The sequence below is a fragment of the Neovison vison genome, chromosome 7 (genome assembly GCF_020171115.1).
Source record: "Neovison vison isolate M4711 chromosome 7, ASM_NN_V1, whole genome shotgun sequence".
Classification (NCBI taxonomy): domain Eukaryota; kingdom Metazoa; phylum Chordata; class Mammalia; order Carnivora; family Mustelidae; genus Neogale; species Neogale vison.
The window spans coordinates 151,320,239-151,339,530 of record NC_058097.1 but is presented as its reverse complement, the minus strand read 5'-3'; the positions used below and the strand labels follow the sequence as shown (position 1 = coordinate 151,339,530).

At 46.9% G+C, this 19,292-nt stretch overlaps 1 protein-coding gene across 6 annotated transcripts in view; it reads right to left on the bottom strand.

Moving 5' to 3' along the window:
• STIM1 (stromal interaction molecule 1) overlaps window positions 1-14,545 on the bottom strand; it is a 193,311-nt gene extending 178,766 nt beyond the window's left edge. For 2 of the 6 annotated variants that reach the window (XM_044258663.1, XM_044258667.1), the window contains exon 1: window positions 13,785-14,543. In XM_044258663.1, coding sequence (XP_044114598.1) covers window positions 13,785-13,923 — 139 coding nt within the window. In that variant the 5' untranslated portion in view covers window positions 13,924-14,543. Of the gene's footprint in view, window positions 1-13,784 lie in introns of all 6 variants that reach the window. The other 4 variants (XM_044258664.1, XM_044258668.1, XM_044258665.1 and 1 more) reach the window with 3 other exon arrangements.
• Between the last annotated feature and the right edge of the window lie 4,747 nt (window positions 14,546-19,292).

The window sequence follows — 19,292 nt, the reverse complement described above, 5'->3', positions numbered from 1 at the left end:
AGAGGACTCAGGAACAGGTGTACTAAGCTGAAGAGATGACCTCAAGGGGACTCCAAGCCAGGGCTCGCCTCATCTAGCAGGAGGCTCCCCCAAAGCATAGCCTCAAATTCAGCTATCACTCTGCCCCAACACCTTGAGCCTGCAGGAAAGTTGGTGGAAGACCCTGAGGGGAGGGGATAGTAGTCATCTCTCAGGCCAAGAACAGCTAATAGGATAGGATTGCTTAATGTTCTTTCAGAAACTCCATTTCCCACTAGAAAAGTAGAGATGTGTAACTATGGAAAACTTGGAACATCCCCAGAGAGCCCCAAATGCAGATGAGTAGTCTAGGACAGCCTAAAGTGAAAGAAGACCTCCCATGAAAAACTGTAAGGTTAAGTCTGCTCATATTTGGCCAAAATACTCACTATTTATATGGGCTCTACCTCAAGCCATAATCCTGGAATAATACCCTCACACACAGCACTTAAGAGTTTTACAAAGGATATTATCTTCTATTACCTTCATAAGGTAGAGTTTTGTTTGTTTGTTGTTTGTTTGGGTTTTTTGAGGGTGTTTTTTTTTTTTTTTTTTGCAAAGTTGGAGACTAAGGCTCTAGGAGAAAAGGGAGCCTGTTTAAGATTTTATAAACAGAAAATGGCAAAGCCTGGAGTTGAACCCAAGTTTTTTCATCTCCAAGACTCTGATTTTCCTACAGTGAAGGCCCAACTTTGTTAGAAAGCTTAACAGCTAAAAAACAAGAAACTTGGATTCTCAGACTTGGAATCCACAAAGCAGTTATTGTATGACCTTAGGCAAATCAATTCATTTCTTTAGGCACCAGAAAGCTCATCCATAAAACAGTGAGATCTGAAATAAGTGTGTAGAGCAGTCTTTGGTTTCTAGAGTACTGTGAAGTATAGCCCCTTGCCTGGCACTTCAAATAAAGTCAACTACCCCTCCATGCATCACCTCCTAGCACTGACCCTCCTTTTATTTTTTTTTAAAGATTTTATTTATTTATTTGAGAGAGAGAGATCACAAGTAGGCAGAGAGGCAGGCAGAGAGAGAGGGAAGCAGGCCCCCTGCTGAGCAGAGAGCCCGATGGGGGACTCGATCCCAGGATCCCATGAGCCCGAGATCATGACCCAAACCAAAGGCAGCGGCTTAACCCACTGAGCCACCAAAGCACCCATCTCCTTCTTTTAAAAAAAATTATTTATTTATTTATTTATTTGACAGAGAGAGAGAGAGAGCATGCACAAGCAGGGGGAGCACCTAGCAGAGGGAGAAGTAGGCTCCTCTCCAAGCAGGGAACCTGATGCAGAACTGGATCCCAGGACCTTGGCAACATGACTTGAGCCAAGGGCAGATGCTCAACCTACTGAGCCACCCAAGCACCCCAATGACCCTCCTTCTAACTGTCATGTTTTCTATTAATGGCACCACCAGACTCCTCACTACCTACACTGAAAACATGGGTGTGCCTCTGACTCTTCTCTTTCTTTCCCTCCTACCCTTAAACCATAAGTCCTACTGATTCTACATCCACAATGCAGACCCTCATCTCCACAAAGCCTCCTACCTGGGCCCCCTGCCTCCAATCTCATGGCCACCAAAGCATTGTATATACACTCTGAGACTAAGCTCCCCAAAGCAAAACTCAGGTCATGTCCCTTCCTTGGTCAAAACCTGCAAGAATGACTTTCTGCCTAAAAAGTCATGTCTAAATTCTTTAGCCTGGCATTGAGGTCTTCCCTGATCTTTCCTCAATCTTTCCTGCCTTATTTTATAGTATGCTCCCTCACAGATGCTCTTCTCCAGCCAATCTGAACTAACTAATGTCCCCTAGAGACTACTTTTTTCCACTCCATGCCTTCACTCATGACATTTCCTCTGGCTGGAATGCTGGCCTCAACATATCTTATATTTCTACCTGAAGTACCTGAAGAGCCACTAAGCTACCACCTCTTCCACAAAGTGTCCCTGATCTCATTTTCCAAAAGGACTATCAGTATTATTCATAAGGCACTGAACCTAGATTACCTTGCACAATAAACTATAAAATGGGAGACCCAGGGGCACCTGGGTGGCTCAGTTGGTTAAGCAACTGCCTTTGGCTCGGGTCATGATCCTGCAGTCCCAGGACTGAGTCCCAGCTCTGTGGGGTGTCTGCTTCTCCCTCTGAACTTCTCCCCTCTCATGCTCTCTCTCTCTCTCTCAAATAAATAAATAAAATCAATGTTGACTGAGGAAGTAAAGAACACTACGAAGATACAGACTCTATCCCAAAGTTTATATCCAAAAGAGTTCAACCATAATGCTAGTTCTGGGAAGACACCAACTGAACACACACCACTCTGTAGCTATATACTTCACCACTGTGGTAGTCCCATTCAGAATGTATAAGTGAAATACACCCTTTTCATTCCCTCCCCCACACCAAATTCCTAATCCCATTTCTTCCAAGCCACTTAAGGAAGAAACCAATGCCGCCAACAGTCTGATAAGCTGTACACTTTTTAATCCAAATGCGTATCTCTACCTAACTTCAAACAGCTGTTTATTTCTCTCCCCACAAGTTATTAAACTAAAAGAGAAACATTACTGGCCTTTGGGTCAGATAAATCTAAATTCAAATCCTGGCTTAATAACCTTGAGAAAATCACTTAAATCTCAGAGTTACCCCAGGGTTTTGGGATCCGGTCGCCGTCGCGCTTCAGGCTCCTTGCTTGGCAGGGAGTCTCCTTCTCCCTCTGCCCCTGCTTGCCACTCCCCCTGCCTGTGTTGTGTGTGTGCTCTCTCTCTCTCTTTCTGACAAATAAATAAATAAAACCTTTAAAATTTTTATTTAAAAAAAAAAAAACCTGTTTCTTCATCCACAGAATGAGAAAAATACTGTTGTATTGTTGTACAGATGTAAAGCACCTACCCCAGTGCCTAGAACATAACAGGCTCTCAGTGAATAGTAGCTACTATCATTCTTATCATCAACTTATTTGAATTGTCTTAATTACATATTTATCTCTTTAGCGATAGGAAGGGTGAGTTTCAGTGAACTTTGCCCTCATCAGCAAAAATTACGTGAAACAAGGTCTTTTGGAGTTTGGCATCCCGCAACACACAGGCGTGCAAATACACACACACACACCCTACTTTCTAACCTGGGCATGTATTATATGTGGCAGCCATCTCCCCTGGCCACTACGTTTTAGATGCTGGCTCTGGGAACTTGGCAAACATGGACACATTTGTTTTAACATACACAGTAGTGATGAGAGTTCTGAGAGCTTCCTGAGAGGCCTGAGATAACCCAGAGAGGCCGAACGGGAGCAGAGCTACTGAATCACCCTGGAGAGAATTAGAAGCACATGAGATTTGGAAGCCTGCCTGCCAACCTGCCAGTGAGATTTCTGGTCATTACCTAAGCCAGAACTGCACATTAGGCAGCCAGGAGCTCCGTAGAATGTGGCCAACAGAGGAAAGGGACGGATCTGTCCTCGCTGGGCCATGCTGGCAGCACAGCTGACTCTCTTAAACTTCTGCCTCCTCCACCAAGTCTCCCTGGAGGAAAGTGCCCGGGAGGAAAGCTGCTGTGATGTCCACGCAGGCTGGAGTTCTCGGAGGTCCGGGGAGTTCCAGAATCAGAGATAAAGTTTTAAAAGCCAGCAGAAAAGAAGGCTCCCCCACCTCCATCCCACAACCCAGGCTAAGAAAAGCAGTTCAAGTGTATTCTGTTCATTTGGCTGCCTCAAGTATGACCTGAGGCACACCCATGTGGACCATGGAACCAAAGACAGGAACAGCAGGACCCAAGGAAGGCCTGTCCACAGGACTCATGTCAGCCCTCTCGGAGCACAGCCCTGCTGCTGCCACCTGCTCAGGTAGCCGTTGCTGTGGCAAACAAAACCTGCTAGCCAGGGACGCCTGGGTGGCTTAGCCGGTTAAGCATCGGCCTTTGGCTGGGGTTGTGATCCCAGGGTTTTGGGATCCGGTCGCCGTCGCGCTTCAGGCTCCTTGCTTGGCAGGGAGTCTCCTTCTCCCTCTGCCCCTGCTTGCCACTCCCCCTGCCTGTGTTGTGTGTGTGCTCTCTCTCTCTCTTTCTGACAAATAAATAAATAAAACCTTTAAAATTTTTATTTAAAAAAAAAAAAACCTGTTAGCCAGAATTCAGGGCCAAACCATTCCCCAGTGTAACTAATAACTGTTGTCAAGCACAGCTTCAGTACGTCCTCCACAAATAAGGACAAAATACTAGGGACAAAAAAAAATCCTCAGAAAACCCACCCTGTGAATTCTACCCTACTCTCAGAGCTCTCTGTCCAAGCTTTTCACTGGCACTGATATCGCATTGTCCAGCGTGCTCCCTCCGCGCCTACTCAACCCAAGGATGCACTCCTTGCTATCCACCAGCAACCTACTGAGCACACAGTCTCTGACCAGCACGGTGAGAGATCCTAAAGATACGTACTACGGCCAACAAATCAGACATGGCTCTTGTCTTCAAGACAGAAACAAACGAAAAAAAAATAAAAAAACTATCTGATTTTTATCAGATATCACAAAACTAAAAAAAGTGGCTTTAAAATCGATATAACACTTTCATATAAATTAACTCTCTTTTAACCCCATTTTTCAAGTAAGAACCCTGTAGTTTGAGTCCTACAGCCAGTAAGAACTTCAGCCAGTGCTCTTGATTCTAAAGCAGGCTTATCTCTTGCTTCAAGAGGCTTGAACAGGGTGTGAAGTGCCCAGAGTAGTAGAGACCCCAAGCGCCCCAAGAGCTTGATGGGAGAGAGAGGGAACTCGTGGCTAGTATTGTCAGGGAACACTTCCCAGAGGACTGAGAGGTTAGGTAGAAGAAAGGAGGAGGGGGGAGGCATTCTGGGAGGAGAATACAATGACATAAGTAAAGTAAAAAAGAAACACAGTGAGGTTCTGCAGACCAGGATAAAGAAAATAGAGTGGCTGGGCCAAGGCCCAGAGAGAGGAACAGAGGCAGATGAAGAAGGCCAAGTGGTCTGGGACAAAAAGCCTGGATGGAGAAGGAAACTACCACCCACCAAGGGATTTTAGAGGCTGCACCATCTTTACCCCAAGCTCCCCAGCAGAAGACTAAAGTACAGGGCTGCTGGCTCATTTCAGGTTTTCTGCGCATGGTCTCTCATGAGAGACCTGCTCCACTCCGACAAACGTGACAGGGCCGTAGCCATCCCTCTGCAGGTCCCCTTGCCCCAGCAAGTTATGCCAACACAGGCGAGGCTTTGTCAAATTCTCAGGGCCCAAAGAGCTTCCCCTTGGCACTTTCCAGGTGTCCCACAAAACTCTAGACACATTTACCCTGCCTGGGGAGGCCCCAAGTCCATACATAATGCAAGTGGCTGAGCCAAACACCACTGAGACACGCAGCACAGTGGCTGGATGCTCCTCCTTCCGGAAACCTGCTCCTCCTTCGGGAAGCCTGCTCCTCACGTCCCAAGAGACACAGATCCCTCCTCACCCTGAACTGAAATCCCAAGGGAGTGGTACAGAATGCAGACAGTTATTAGATACCCTTTGCCACAGATCCTCCTGGGCTCCCTTTACTGGGCCTTATGAAAGCTCTCTAGCTGTGCGGGAAACTCCTTAGAAACAGTGCTTGGCGCTGGCTTTGTATACTCCCAATTCTGCCCAGCCCAGTTTCTGTGAACATGATACAATATTGCGAACTGCTTTCTAGTTCTCCTAGGTCTCAGACCCCCTAACAATCCACACTGGCTGTGTTAGGGCAGAGGGACTCTAGCACAGAGTAGAAATAGCATATGAATGAGAATCAGACAAAAATAGATTCTAGCCCAGGCTAAGACATTGGGCAAGTTTTGTTACTCTCATGTGGAAAACAGGAGAGATGGTCCTTAAAAGCCCTTCAGCTTTGACATACTAAGATGTTAAGTCCTAGTACCCAACACCAATGACCTAAAAGGTCATAGTAAGTTTTTCATCTGTCAGTATGTAAGTTCCAAGTCAATGCCATTTATAAGTCTTTGAGGCCAAGCTGGCATGGTAAAGTCTCCAAGGTCAGTAGATGTACAATGGGCTTCAGAACTGAAGGTACCAAAATGAGGAGTTGCAAGACAAGGCTAGAAACTAGGATAAAAAGCTACTTTAGGATTGGGCCTAAGATACAGGAAGAATATAGAGGGAGGGGCCATGCCAACTCTACATATCAAAGCAATGAAGTCATGCATGAACCAAGAGGACATAATACCAAAGGAAGTACAAAGAGACTCCACAAAACTCTAGGAGGCAAGTAAAAGAAGTTTAAGAAAAACTAAGAGGGCATAGCTCCTAAAAGCCATTGTTCCCAAGATCACGGCCCTAGCGTGATACCACAGGCATCTTCTTTTTACCACAGGAGGATAAATGTATCATGGTCTTAGGGTGATACCATTGCCCCCAGTGATCCCCACCCTGCTGTTATTCACATCCTTGTGTAAGCCTTTCACCTTGAGTATGGGCCAGACTTACTGATTTACTTCTAACAAACAGAATACAGCAGAAGTTGTGGCATATCAGTTGCGAGATTAGGCAATAAAAAGACTGTCGCTTGGGTACTCCCTCTTGGCTCACTTGTCCTGAGGGAAGCCAGCTACCGTGTCATGAAGCAACCCAATGAAGAGTCCCATGTGGCAAGGGACCAAGGCCCGCCAACAACCCATAAATTAACTTGCAGATGTGCCACCCCCCATCAAGCCCTCAGCCCCAACCCAAAAGTTTGATGCAACGTCATGAGAGACCTGAGCCAGAGGCACCCAGCTAAGCAAGCACCCAGGTTCATAACCCAAAGAAACTGTGAGATAATAAATGTTTACTATTTTAAGCCTCTGCATTTGGGGATAATTTGTTATGCACCATTACAGGCAGGGACCAGGCCATTCCGGTCAGCCATTTCAAGCCTGCAGGTGGGGCTAGGGAAGTGGTTACACCCAGTAAAAGGAAGGGGGCATGGGGGGGAAATAAGGTCAAATACAAGAACCCAGACTTTATCAATAGCTTCCCTACAGCCTAGAGTAAGCCCTGAATAAAAGCCTTGCTTGGCTATACCCAAAGTCTATAGGTGTTTGATGGGTATACCTCAAGTTAAACAACAGAACTGTAGGTTAAGAGAAGCAACTACCTTTAGAGAGGTGCTACCACAAGCAAACACTTGGATTCTAACTGAGGTTTTTCAGACCCACAAAAACTAGGATTGAGAGATTTTATTTATTTATTTGACAGAAAGAGATCACAAGTAGGCAGGGAGGCAGGCAGAGAGAGAGGAGGAAGCAGGCTCGCCGCTGAGCAGAGAGCCTGACACAAGGCTTGATCCTAGGACCCTGGGACCATGACCCTAGCCAAAGGCAGAGGCTTTAACCCACTGAGCCACCCAGCCACCCCAACAGAGAACTTTCTAAGTGAAGCTTCTTTGTTCAACATGACCTAACCCTCTCCAAAGAAAATTTTTTCAACTTCTAACCAAATGCTTAGTAAAATACCGGAGAATCAGAAGCAGAAAATAAATTCCATTCAGTGTAGTTCTACAAACTTCATTATGTACAAAGTATACTACATGCCAAGCCTTTGCTAGGAGCTTGGTGTCCTACCCTCCGAAGGGCTTACGGTATACTGAGGAAGGCAAGCATAGACACAGATAACTCCACAGGCACAGCATGGTTCTTAAGATTATAGACTCTCCAAGACTCTTGGTGATACATGACTAGTCTATTCAAACACCCTGTCAACATAGCTATCACCAGACCACTGAGGCTAAAGGCTCTAAGTGCCAGATCCGTGAGAAAGACATCAACAGGTAATACATTCTGATAAAAACAGCAAAGGCTTGGCACACGGATCCCCAGAGGTATAGTTCTAGTCGTACAAATTTTTAGCAATGGGAGCAAAAACACAAATTTCTCAGCCACCAATGTGTCACTTTAAAAGACCATAATAATAAAAACAGTCCCACCTAATTCCAAAGTTAAGGATAAAATAAGATAGAATGAAAAAGAAGAAAGAGGGATGCCTGGGTAGTTCAGCCGGTTGAGCGTCTGCCTTCAGCTCAGATCATGGTCCCAGGGTCCTGGGATCAAGCCCCATGTTGGGCTCCCTGCTCAGCGGGGCGGCCTGCTTCTCCTTCTCCCTCTGTCCTTCCCCCTAGCTTGCACTCTCTCTCCCTGTTTCTCAAATGAATAAATAAAATCTTTTTTAAAAAGAAAAAGAATAAACAGTTCTGAGCGTGGATGAAAATATCAAGTACCCTGGGTGAGCAGCACCTCCACGGGTTGAGGAAAAGTCCAAAATGTATACCAAGATATGAGATGGTTTGAAAGGAAGAGAGAAAATGTGATCCCTTCAAACAGGCCCTGACTGCATCTTTTCCAACAAACTTTAACAGAGGCTTTAGGCTGGGCACAATAAAAACAGAGATAAATAAAGTACAACCCATCTCCCCTTCTTCCACAGGCTTTACACTTGGGAGAGAGCAAACATATATACAATGTTATGTGTTACATCAGAAATGTATACAAAGTGTCCTGGGGGTAATAAAGAAAACTCTGTATTGTTATTATTTTATTTCTTAAACTGTGTCTTGGGCACATGGTATTCAATGTATTATTCTTTATACCTTGCTGTATATTTTAAATATTTCATTTTAATCAGCAGTAACCAAAAAAAAAAAAAAGAAGAAGAAGAAGAAGGAGGAGGAAAAGAAAGAAAGAGAGAGAAAGTTCTGTTGGAAGCCCAGACTTCTCTCCCTAGAATTCTGACAGCCAGAGCTGCTGTTTCCTAGAGTATCATTTCCCACAAAGGGAAACATACCACAGCATGCCCATGAAGTCATTAAGCAACGGTATCTCAAAGTTACTCAGCAGGAAATGAGGGGCCCCTTTACTCAAACCCAAGTTCTATGGAGCCCAAGGAAACCATTTCCCTCAACAAGACCTCATCCCTTCCTTGCCAGAGAACAGGCGTTCTTAACATGAAGGCCCCACATTCCTGAGAAGCCCATGGACAGAATTCAGAGGACCCTGTGAATTTGGATGGGAAACAAATTACATCTTTATTTCCAAATTTCTTTTACTGAAAGTTAACATTTTTTTCCATTATATCTTATGGGCAACAAACCACAGTATTCATAGCAGTACCTATGATTTTGTCACCAAAAGAAATGACATTTTCACACCACATTATATTTGCACATGTCTCAAAATAGTATTTACATTTATGACTACTTCAAAATTATGGTAGCTCTTAGCCCAGCCCCTAGATCACATATAACTGTGATCTTCCTGTCTACAGGCTCTCATGCGAGGTAGCTGGCCAAGTATGAAGCAGCTATTGTTCAGCCACCAACTGTGAGACTCCATGTACTCACACTGGTGACCCGGGCATCTACAATGCCCCTTCCTCCAGCCTTCCCCACATCAAACCACCACTCCCTCCTGGTTCCCAGGAAGCCCTCCCTAGTCACCTCAGCAGACCCTAACCCACAAACAGCTCTCTTAATTCTTAGCCTATGAACTGTCTACACTGCCTGGTTCTATGCTTCTTTAAGCCTGTGCATTATGCTATATTTAATACAGAGCATGCCCCCTGCCCCCCGACTTAGACTTCTTTGGTACCCCTAAGTCTCTTCCATAGCGCAAAGTAAGCAGTAAACACTCACTATGGACTTGTGGGTTGAATAACCAATTAAGTCAGGGTCCTTGACTTGACTGTCTTCATCTAGTTTGACCAATAACCCACTGTGGAACTTATATTTGATGCTTCTCTGGATGTTAGTTCCCTCATTTGTAAAAAAATAAGTGGGCTGACCTGATGTTTCCACCTCTTAACTTCTGGATTAGGCAACCACTTTCTATCTCCCAAGATCTGAGAAAAAATTATGGGGGAAACTGAAATGCCTCCCCCAGCTCTCCCAGGCACTGTTAGTCACTTGCTCCTCTGGGCTTCCCACAGCCTTGTGTGTGTGTGTATACAATACCTCTATCACAGAGTTTATCACAAAGCTGTGAGAGTGTATAACCTAAGGGCTGAGGTGGAGGCAAGAGTCAGGCTGCCTGGATTCAAATTCTAACTCTACTCCTTACTTGCTGTATAACCTTAGGCAAGTTACTTAACCTCTGATTCCATTTCCTCAAATATAAAACAGGGCTAATACTCAGCACACTGGATGATAGTAAAAATTAAGTGAAGGGATAGCTGGGTGGCTCAGTGAGTTAAAGCCTCTGCCTTGAGCTCCGGTCATAATCCCAGGGTCCTGGGATGGAGAAAAGCCCCGCATCAGGCTCTCTCCTCAGCAGGGAGCCTACTTCCCACCCCCCTGCCTGCTTGTGATCTCTGTCTGTCAAATAAATAAATAAATAATCTTTAAAAAAAAAAAAAAAGAATTAGTGAAATAAAATGTTTGGAACAGTGCCTGCCACACACTAAGCACTAACAAATATTAGCTGCTATTACCGCACCATTATTAATGTCTTCCTAGGCACTGAATTGCTCCTTGAGCTGGATCTCTGTCCTCCTCCCCTTCTCAAAACACTGCTCTGGTTAGGCTTTCTTCCATAGCACCACACCATGATAAAATATTTATGTATTTATTTCTTATCTCCCCACTAGATGGTAACCTCCTTGAGGGCAGAGAACATATCTGTTCTCTTCATCCTTAAATTCCTGCCACTGAACATAGCATGTGGCACAGAGCAGACTCTCAAATATCTGTTAAATAAATAGCACATGAGCTGACACTGTTCAGAGTTTGCTGAATAAATTAACCTAGCTAAGGAGTGATTGTCAAAGCTGAGGTGTGGGTACAGATGATGTCCTAGTTGCTCCAGGATTAGTGTGACCCTCTCCCAGCCCCAATATTTGCCTGGGCCAAGCCCCACCCACCTGCCCTTGGCCCCCATCCAGTTCCGGGAGCTACCCTCAGCTAAAATTAGCATAACCACCAAGATGGCCAGGCCATTTATAGCCTTGGAGGCAGCAGCAACTAGCTGGGTGGGCAGACAGGGCTCTGGCCTCCTGCTGCCATCAGGGGTTGATTGAGAACCCAGCCTGCAGTCCACACACTGCTTGGATGCCTATCCTCCAGGGTCCTGTTCTGGCTATACTGAATCACACCATAGTTCTGGATCAGGGTTATCTCCCACCCTGGCAGTCACAATCTGACTCACCTGGGATCCCCCACAAACATTCTGCAGAAAACCTTTTGAGTTTCTGGAAGCAATGAGCCCAGAGTCTACGGTTCTAAGCATCCGTGTCAGGCCAGCTTCAGAAATGCAGTCCCCAGGGTGGCCCACCCAGGTCCAGATCTTTACTGAGAAAATGACAGCACAGCTGGGTGTGCAGGAATCAAAGAGCCAGAAGGGGACAAGAATGGACTCTCCGCTGTCGGGATGAGAGGGCCTCTTAGCAGAGCACCTGCCTTCACTGCAGGAACAGGGTTTTAAGATAGACCTATACCTCCAATGAGAAAAAAAAAAATCCAATTCTCTGGTCTCTGCAGAAGACTCTCCAGGTGAGAAAATGACAGTCTTCTCCTTGGATCTTATCAGCTCAGTTACCAGGGCCTGCCTAAATAAATGACCAGGAAGAAAGTAACATTCTCCTGGCCCTGCCTAAGCACTCCTTTAACAGGGCAGGGCCAGAGAAGATGGAAGAAATCTAAGACCTATCTGTAAGAGAGCACAGGACCTGCTTTCTTGACCTACAAAATAGGGGCTCATACCACCTGCCATGCATTCTACTAAGCTATCATGAGCCTTTTATAGGAAAAAATAGCTGTATAATTATAAAATATAAACTACAGAGAACAAATAAATTGACCAGGTATGCCAAAGATGGTAAGAGAAATGGCAGCTTTAAGAGCAAGTAAAACTCCTGCGCTCTAAGAATACATGGAGACTGGAAGGGCTACAAGGGTTCCTGGCTGCATAAGGAGCTTCTTCCCAAATCCTTTAGCAGAGCCCAGTCCATAAGCCACCTCTTTGCCAAAAAAAAAAAAAAAAAAAGAGTCCCTGTCTAAGCCAAAGTCCCAGATAGGCCCAAGGGACAACCTAGAACAACAGTGCTGGGGTCCCCAGGTTCCCACAAACTATAATCATGCCTGGCATCTAGGGTCCTTCTCTAAGACTTCCCTCCCTGGGATTCAGTTTTATTATGACAACAGAAACTAATTTCTGAACGGAGAGCAATCAAGGACCAAACCAGAGGCCTAAGTGGTATAATCAGCATAGCCAGGCCTCTGAGATATGCTATGAGGAGGGCTGTCCCCACAAGATCAAGTCACCTCGTGGATCTGAGGGATGCTGGAAGGCCTCTTACCTTAAGCACAATCTTCTCGATTGAAAGTTAATGCTTAAAATTCAGAACATCATCACTTTAGCTCATGTCTAAAATATAAATCACCTCCCGCCCTCCAAAAATATTCATTTTATCTCAGGCACTCATATTTTAGGGTGAGAAAAGGACATTTCAGCCTTATAAGCGGGACTGTCACTGACACAGCAGAGATGTTCCTAGGCTCTACTTCACAGTTTGATCCACATCTGCCTACTAGACTTTCCCCACACAGCCCAATGAAAACCTAGGTTTGAGCTACATTTCTGGGGCCAAGGAGATACCTTATGGAGGAAAAGGATTCATCTGCAAGAAAGACCAATCTTCAAAACAACAGCCTAGGTCCTATGCTTGTTTGCAGGACAACCCTACTTGGAACTCAGCTGCAGGTACACCCAGCCCAATCAAAGAAGTTAAAAGAGAGGGTTTTCCGAGAAAGGGTCTACCATCAAAGCCAGCATCTGCATCCATCCATGAAACTTTCCAGCCACCATGACCTATGTTTCCTTTCCCTCCTTCTATCAGTGGGTATCACTGAGCAGTCATCTCATTAAAAACTCAGCTATAAACTCTCCCTAATCTGCAGCCCACTGCTTTGGATAGAACACAGTACCAGGGTGAGAGAAACGAGGAAAGAAAACCAAATTCCTTCTAAGCCTTGTGTAAAACAACTGAATTTTAAAAGTATTCTTTTCTTTTGCATTCTGCAACAGAACTCCAGGGCTCCTGGTATCTAACAAGCCTCCATGAGTACATAAAGAAAAACAGGACAGATCAAAAATATCATAGAATTCCTACCCTCATCAGTCAGAAGAAATGGAATAAATCAACAAGTGGCCCCAGAAATTATACCATACCCACAATAAGAAAAATCCATTTAACTCCCTAGTGGTAAATAGTTTTCGACCTAACGAACTACCTTGATATTTCAAATGGGATAGCTAAAAGACAGCAGATTACCTAAGGGAAGGGAGGGACTAAGTTTCCCACGCTTCTTGGAACAGAAAGGCACACCTCAAGACCAAGCTATAGGGCAACAGAGTTGGCCCAGCCCTGACTTTCCCTGCCCAACCCAAGTAGCCTCAACCTCCCCTGTGCTGCCAAGTGCTGAAACTGGCCAAGAGCAAATAGACTTATCATCTGCTTAGGCCATTCTTCCAGAAAAGTAGTCCTAAGAATGGGTCCTGGCTTGCTGATCTGAAAGGCCAAGGTGCCCCAAGGGCCAACCCCTTCTCACTGCCAACAGAAGACATTCTGGGGAGAAAGGAGGAGGAAAGTCGCTTGCCAGGGACAGAGACATTAGCCATGGCTCCTGAACAGAAAGAACTCCTTGCACTGCTGAGAACAGGCAGTGCTATCACCCTCACATGCAGAAACCTAAGGTTCAACTTGCCCCTCCGTTCTGAGTCAACACTCCCAGCCCACTCCAGCCCGTGGCAAGGCCTTACCTGCTGCGGTGGACTCCTCGGAACTAGCCCCCGAGCCAGCTCCCGTCGCCTTCTCACTGTGGCTATGGCTGAAGCTCTGGCCGTGATGCAGGAGAAGCCCCCAGAGGAGCCACAGGGCAACACGGGCGCACACATCCATGACTCCAGGTCTCAGTTAACATGCGCCTGATGTGGACACCTCGGGATCCCAGAGCAAAGCCGGGAGCCCAGAAGTGTACCGACAGTCCTGGAACCCCAGGCAAGATGCCCTCGAGGCGCCGCAGCTGTCCAGGCACCCGCCGGCCTGCCTCCTACGACAGCCAAAGGTCAAGTGCTCCAAGTTTGGGCGCGGGAGGAGGGCGGGTTCCTCGGTTCCAACAGTGGGTCCGCCGGAGCTGCGGCGGCCTGAGCGCCGAAGTCTGCTCTAGCCGCTTCCGGAGAGTTTGGACAGGGTGGCTGCGGGGCCGCTGTCAGCTCCGCAGCGGACTACACCTCTGCGGGAGGAGGCGGACTGGCGGGATCTCCCGCGGGCACCGGAGTGGGGGAGGAAGGGAAGAGAGGAGAAGAGGGGGGCACCTGGCCTCTCCCCGCCGAGTAGCCGGGAGCAGCACAGGCTCGGAGAGGGCGTGCAACTCGCAGGTCCCCGCGGGCGCGGGCGGCTCCGGGATCCCAGGCCTCCTAGGCCGAGGTCGGCGCCCCCGCCCAGTCCCGTGCCCAGGCGGCCCGCGGTGCCCAGGTTCAGCAGGCGGACGCGTACTGGCCAGGCCCGGGACAGCGGCTCCTCGGCAGGGTGGCGGGCGGCGCGGGGCGGGCCCGGGGCGGGCGGGGGCGTGCTCTCCTGCAGGCCCGCCCCGCGCCGCCCGGCCCCCAGCGAAGCCCGGCCCGCCCCAGCGCCGGGTTTATCCCGGAATAACCTGTTAGAGGCAGTCGATGGGTGCCCTCAGCCCGCGGTGGGCTCTCCCCGACCCTGGTCCACACTGGTGTCTGCAGGACCCCCCTCCCGCGCCAAGGGTCGGGTCCCGGCCTCCCCTTCCCCCACGGGAATTCTCTCCCGCTCTAACCGCCCGCGGATGGGCGGGCGCGCCCCGGACACGCAGTTGCTCAGGTAACCCAGGCCTGCAGCGACGGCGACAGTAACTGCCCTGCCCGATCTCCGGGCCTCGGTGCTGCTCCACTCGCCTCAGCTCTAAAGCCGAGCTGGAGAGAGACCCCCGGCACAACGATTGCAATCCCGGGATCCCTGAAGCGACAACCGCCTGGCCCGGATGGGCCGGGGGCACGCTCCCAGCCCCCCACTTCAGGCCGGCTTTCAGGCTCCGCCCTCCCTCCGCGCCGCGCAGCCAATCAGTTTCCTCCTCCCTGCAGTTTAGGAACCTGCGCGCTTAGTCACCCGCGCGCAGCGGCCCCTGGCGGGCAAATCTGGGTGCTGCACACAGGACTCGAGCTCCTGGGAGGCCCAGCCCCTTTGCGGAGGGTTTGGAGAGTGAAGCAAGGATCCGCCCCAGGGCAACCTATTAGGGACTGCGAGTGTTTTCAGAGGAAATGATGCTAGAAAACAAAATGAAACGTCCAAAACACTATAGTTAAAATTGCCCTACGCATCCCTTAAGTCTCGGCTAAAGGACCCCATCAGCCCATCTGCTGACCCCCCCCTTCCTGCCACATTCAAGAGAAGTCGGATGCGCTCCTTTAACTGTCACCGCCCGTTTTCCTACCTGCCCCTCAAATCCCCTCCCCTTTGAGGTTTTTGTGGGTAGGGCCCGTGGCTGGTTCCTCTCTGCCTCTCACTCTCCCAGCTCTCTGTGTCGCTTGGAGAAGGTGTTAGCGACTTAGAATGAGTGCCCCAGTGAAGAGAGAGCCGCGCCTGGGCCTCCTTCAACAGAGCCTGCATTTCCTGTTCTCTCTCGAGTATGCTGTCAGCAGATCTTGACTAAAACCTGCTCTGTGCCCTACCCTGTCCTTGGCACCGGAGGCAGGAGAAGGAATTGGGCACAGTCTCTCCTCTGACTGACAGTGCTAAGCCAGCTACCTGTTCTGAGAGAGCCCTCTGAAGACCAGGAACATGGATTTACCCAACAGCTGCCTGGCTTAAGGGTTAGACAGTTGATATAAAAATACACTTCTAACCTCATCTACTACCGCTCTCCCCACTCTCAAGCTCCAGTCACACTGGCCTTCTTTAAGTTCCTCAAACACACTGAACCTTCACCACCCCCCCTTTGTATCTGCTGTTGCTTCTGCCTGAAACACTCTCCCCTCTACCTCCAGCTCCGGGTATAACGGCTCTCTCCTTCTTCCAGATACAATTCAGGGTTTCCTCCTCAGAAACTTCCACTTCTGACCAACGCCTTGGGTCCAGAATTGGACCTTAAAGATAGATGTCTGCCTCCCTCCACCCCATAAGATTGAGTTTTCGGAGGTCAAGGGGTTGTGCCTTATTCATCTCTGAGAAAGGAGGATCCAGCCATAGGCCCTGCACGTAGTAAGTGCTCACTAAAAGCTGGTAGACATGAATTAATTCATTTGATCACTAAAATATTTATTGAATAACAACTCTGTGCTAGGAAACTGTCCAGAACAGAAGATGAGCCCCTGACCTAAGTTCTACTAGACCTATGCTCTGAGTCAGGGGCCTTAAGCTCAAATGGCAAAGTTGGCAGAGAGATAATACAATTCAGAGAAGTAGGGGGGTAATAGGAGTGGTAGGGACTATGGCACACTGGAGAGCAGGCAGGAAGGTGAACTCAGTATTTCTGGATCATCTTTAAGAGAAGATGGAAAGTTGAACTTTTACATGACATATCACTTTTTTTAGTACTAGCAATTAATTTTTAAAAGTAAAAAGTCCTGGGACACCTGGGTTGCTCAGTGGTTTAAGTATCTGCCTTTGGCTCAAGTCATGATCCCAGGGTCCTGGGATTGAGTCCTGCATTGGGTTTCTTGCTCAGCAGGTAACCTGCTTCTCCCTGTGCCGGTGTTCCTCCTGCTTGTGCTGTCTCTCTCTATCTTTTGGGGGGGGGGGGGTCTTATAAAAATAAATAAATAAGTAAGTAAAAAGCCCTAAATGGACCATATAAACACATTTGCAGTGTAAATTAATCACTCAGATTGCTAGTTTGTCACTTCTGCCTAAGTCAACTTGGCCTGTTCACTCATTTGCCTAAGAGAACAGTCCAGAAAAAAAGAAAGTAAAACATGTTTAATTTCTTTAAACTCGACTGCGTTATTTCTCTTAGCTACCACATAATTTTTAAAGGAGTATGGGAACATAACTCATTTGATACAAAAAGCCTGGGTCTTGAAGGCAGGAAGTGAGGCTCTCTTACCAATTCATACCAAGAACTTGAACCTGTCAGAGCCAGTTGCGTTTCCTGTGAGGCTAAAATGGTGGCTGGGAACTAATAATAGAATTAGCATATGAGGTGCCTGGCTGGCTCAGTCAGTAGAACATGGAACTCTTGATCTCAGGGTCCTGAGTTCAAGCCTCATATTGGGTGTGGAGCCTACTTAATTTTAGAAAGAAAGAAGGAAGGAAGAAAGGAAGGAAAAGAAAGAAAGGAATTGGCATACAATCCCAGCAATTCCACTTCTGGATATATACTCAAAAAATTGAAAACAAGAGGACGCCTGGGTGGCTCAGTGGGTTAAGCCTCTTCCTTCAGCTCAGGTCATGAGATCATGATCTCAGGGTCCTGGGATCGAGTCCCACATCCGGCTCTCTGCTCAGCAGGGAGCCTGCTTCCCCCCCTTTCTCTCTCTCTGCCTGCTTCTCTGCCTACTTGTGATCTCTCTCTGTCAAATGAATAAATAAAATTCTTTAAAAAAAATTGAAAACAGGGTCTCAAAGAGATATTTGTACACCCATGTTCATAACAGTACTATTCACAATAGCCAAAAGGTAGAATCTAAATGGACAGACAAATGAATAAACAAAATGTCGTATATACATACAGTGGAATTTATTCAGCCTTAAAAAGGGAAGAAAATTCTACATTCTACAACATGTATGAATGTTGAGGTTCATTATGCTAAGTAAAATAAGCTGGTCACAAAATGTAAATTCTATATAATTCTACTTTGTGAGGTACCTAAAGTAGTCAAATTCAGAGAGACAGAGAGTAGGACAGTGGTTACCAGGAGAGGATAGGGAATTGTTTAATGGATATAGTACAATATTTCAAGCTGGTTGCAAAACAATGCATATGTACCTAACATGACTGAACTATACATTTAAAAATGGTGAAGAAGGGGCACCTGGATGGCTCAGTCGGTTAAGCCTTTGCCTTTAGCTCAGGTCCTGATCCCAGGATCCTGGGAGTGAGCCCCAACTGGGTTCCCTGCTCATCAGGGGAGCCTGCTTCTCCCTCTCTCTCTCTCTCTGCCTCTCCCCTCTGTTCACTCTCTCTCTCTCTCTCAGATAAATAAATAAAATACTTCGAGGAAAAAAAAAGCCAGTTCCCCTCTGGATCTCCGTATCCCCAACTACAGGATATAAGTACCAGATTATTAATTCAGCTTGGCCTTAATATTCTACAAAACAGGAAAATGCTGAGACTTCATGGATCTTCCTAGATCTGAAGTTTTGACTCTCACTTCAGTAGTCCCTATGTTGGGTCCTCACATGAGTATAGCCTCTGTAAGAACACCTCATCACATTATGAGTCTCAAGAGGAAACAGAGAGCTTTTTGTTTCCCCCATCTGTCTATTTTAAACCTAAACTCCAAGCCTTTACCGTACACCAGGTGTATCTTACTTGAATTGGTCTTAGGGCCCTGCTCCTGAAATTCTGCAGATGTTGGTTAAATCGAATTGGATTAACAATTCTCGTGCCTCTATGCTACTCTTTGCCAGAGCTGTCATATCAAACATCTTCTCTCCTTCACAAGAGCTCTGCTGAATAAGACAAGGCTATACTCATTACAGATAAAGAAACTAAGGCTGAGGCCACCACACCAAACTCTGTCCTTTGGAATTTTCTCTCTATCCTGGAAGTCTCAGCTCCAGTGAAAAAAAAGCATCCGTGCCTTGAACAATGATGACAGCATAGCATGAACCAAAAGTTGTGATTAGCAAAAAAAAAAAAAGACCCAGCTCAAAAGTCATCCCTTCCTTCACCACCTTGCCTGTCTTCCCTGACTTGCCCTATGTCTCCAGTCTTCTGCTGTATCTTATAGCTGAATTATGATTATCTCATCAGTATCTATCTTCTCCATTAGCTCCTGTGTTCATCAGGGACTGAATTTCATTTATCTTCATACTCTCCAGGGTTAGGACTTGAGCCAGTGCAAAGCTGGTATTCAATAAAAGTGCATAAATGAATGATCTGTGTTCTCTATGAACTGTCATATCTCTAGCTGTCATTCCTCTACACCACAGGGTTTCTGGTTACGAAAAGCTTTCATTTGGAAAATGACTATCTTCAGTAGAAGTGCAATAAAGGGTCCTAAATCTGCCCACAAAAGTTTTCGAGTTTGGGCTGTGTTATCAGTGGCGCCCCCTGGTGTCCAAAAATTGCAAGTACAGCTATC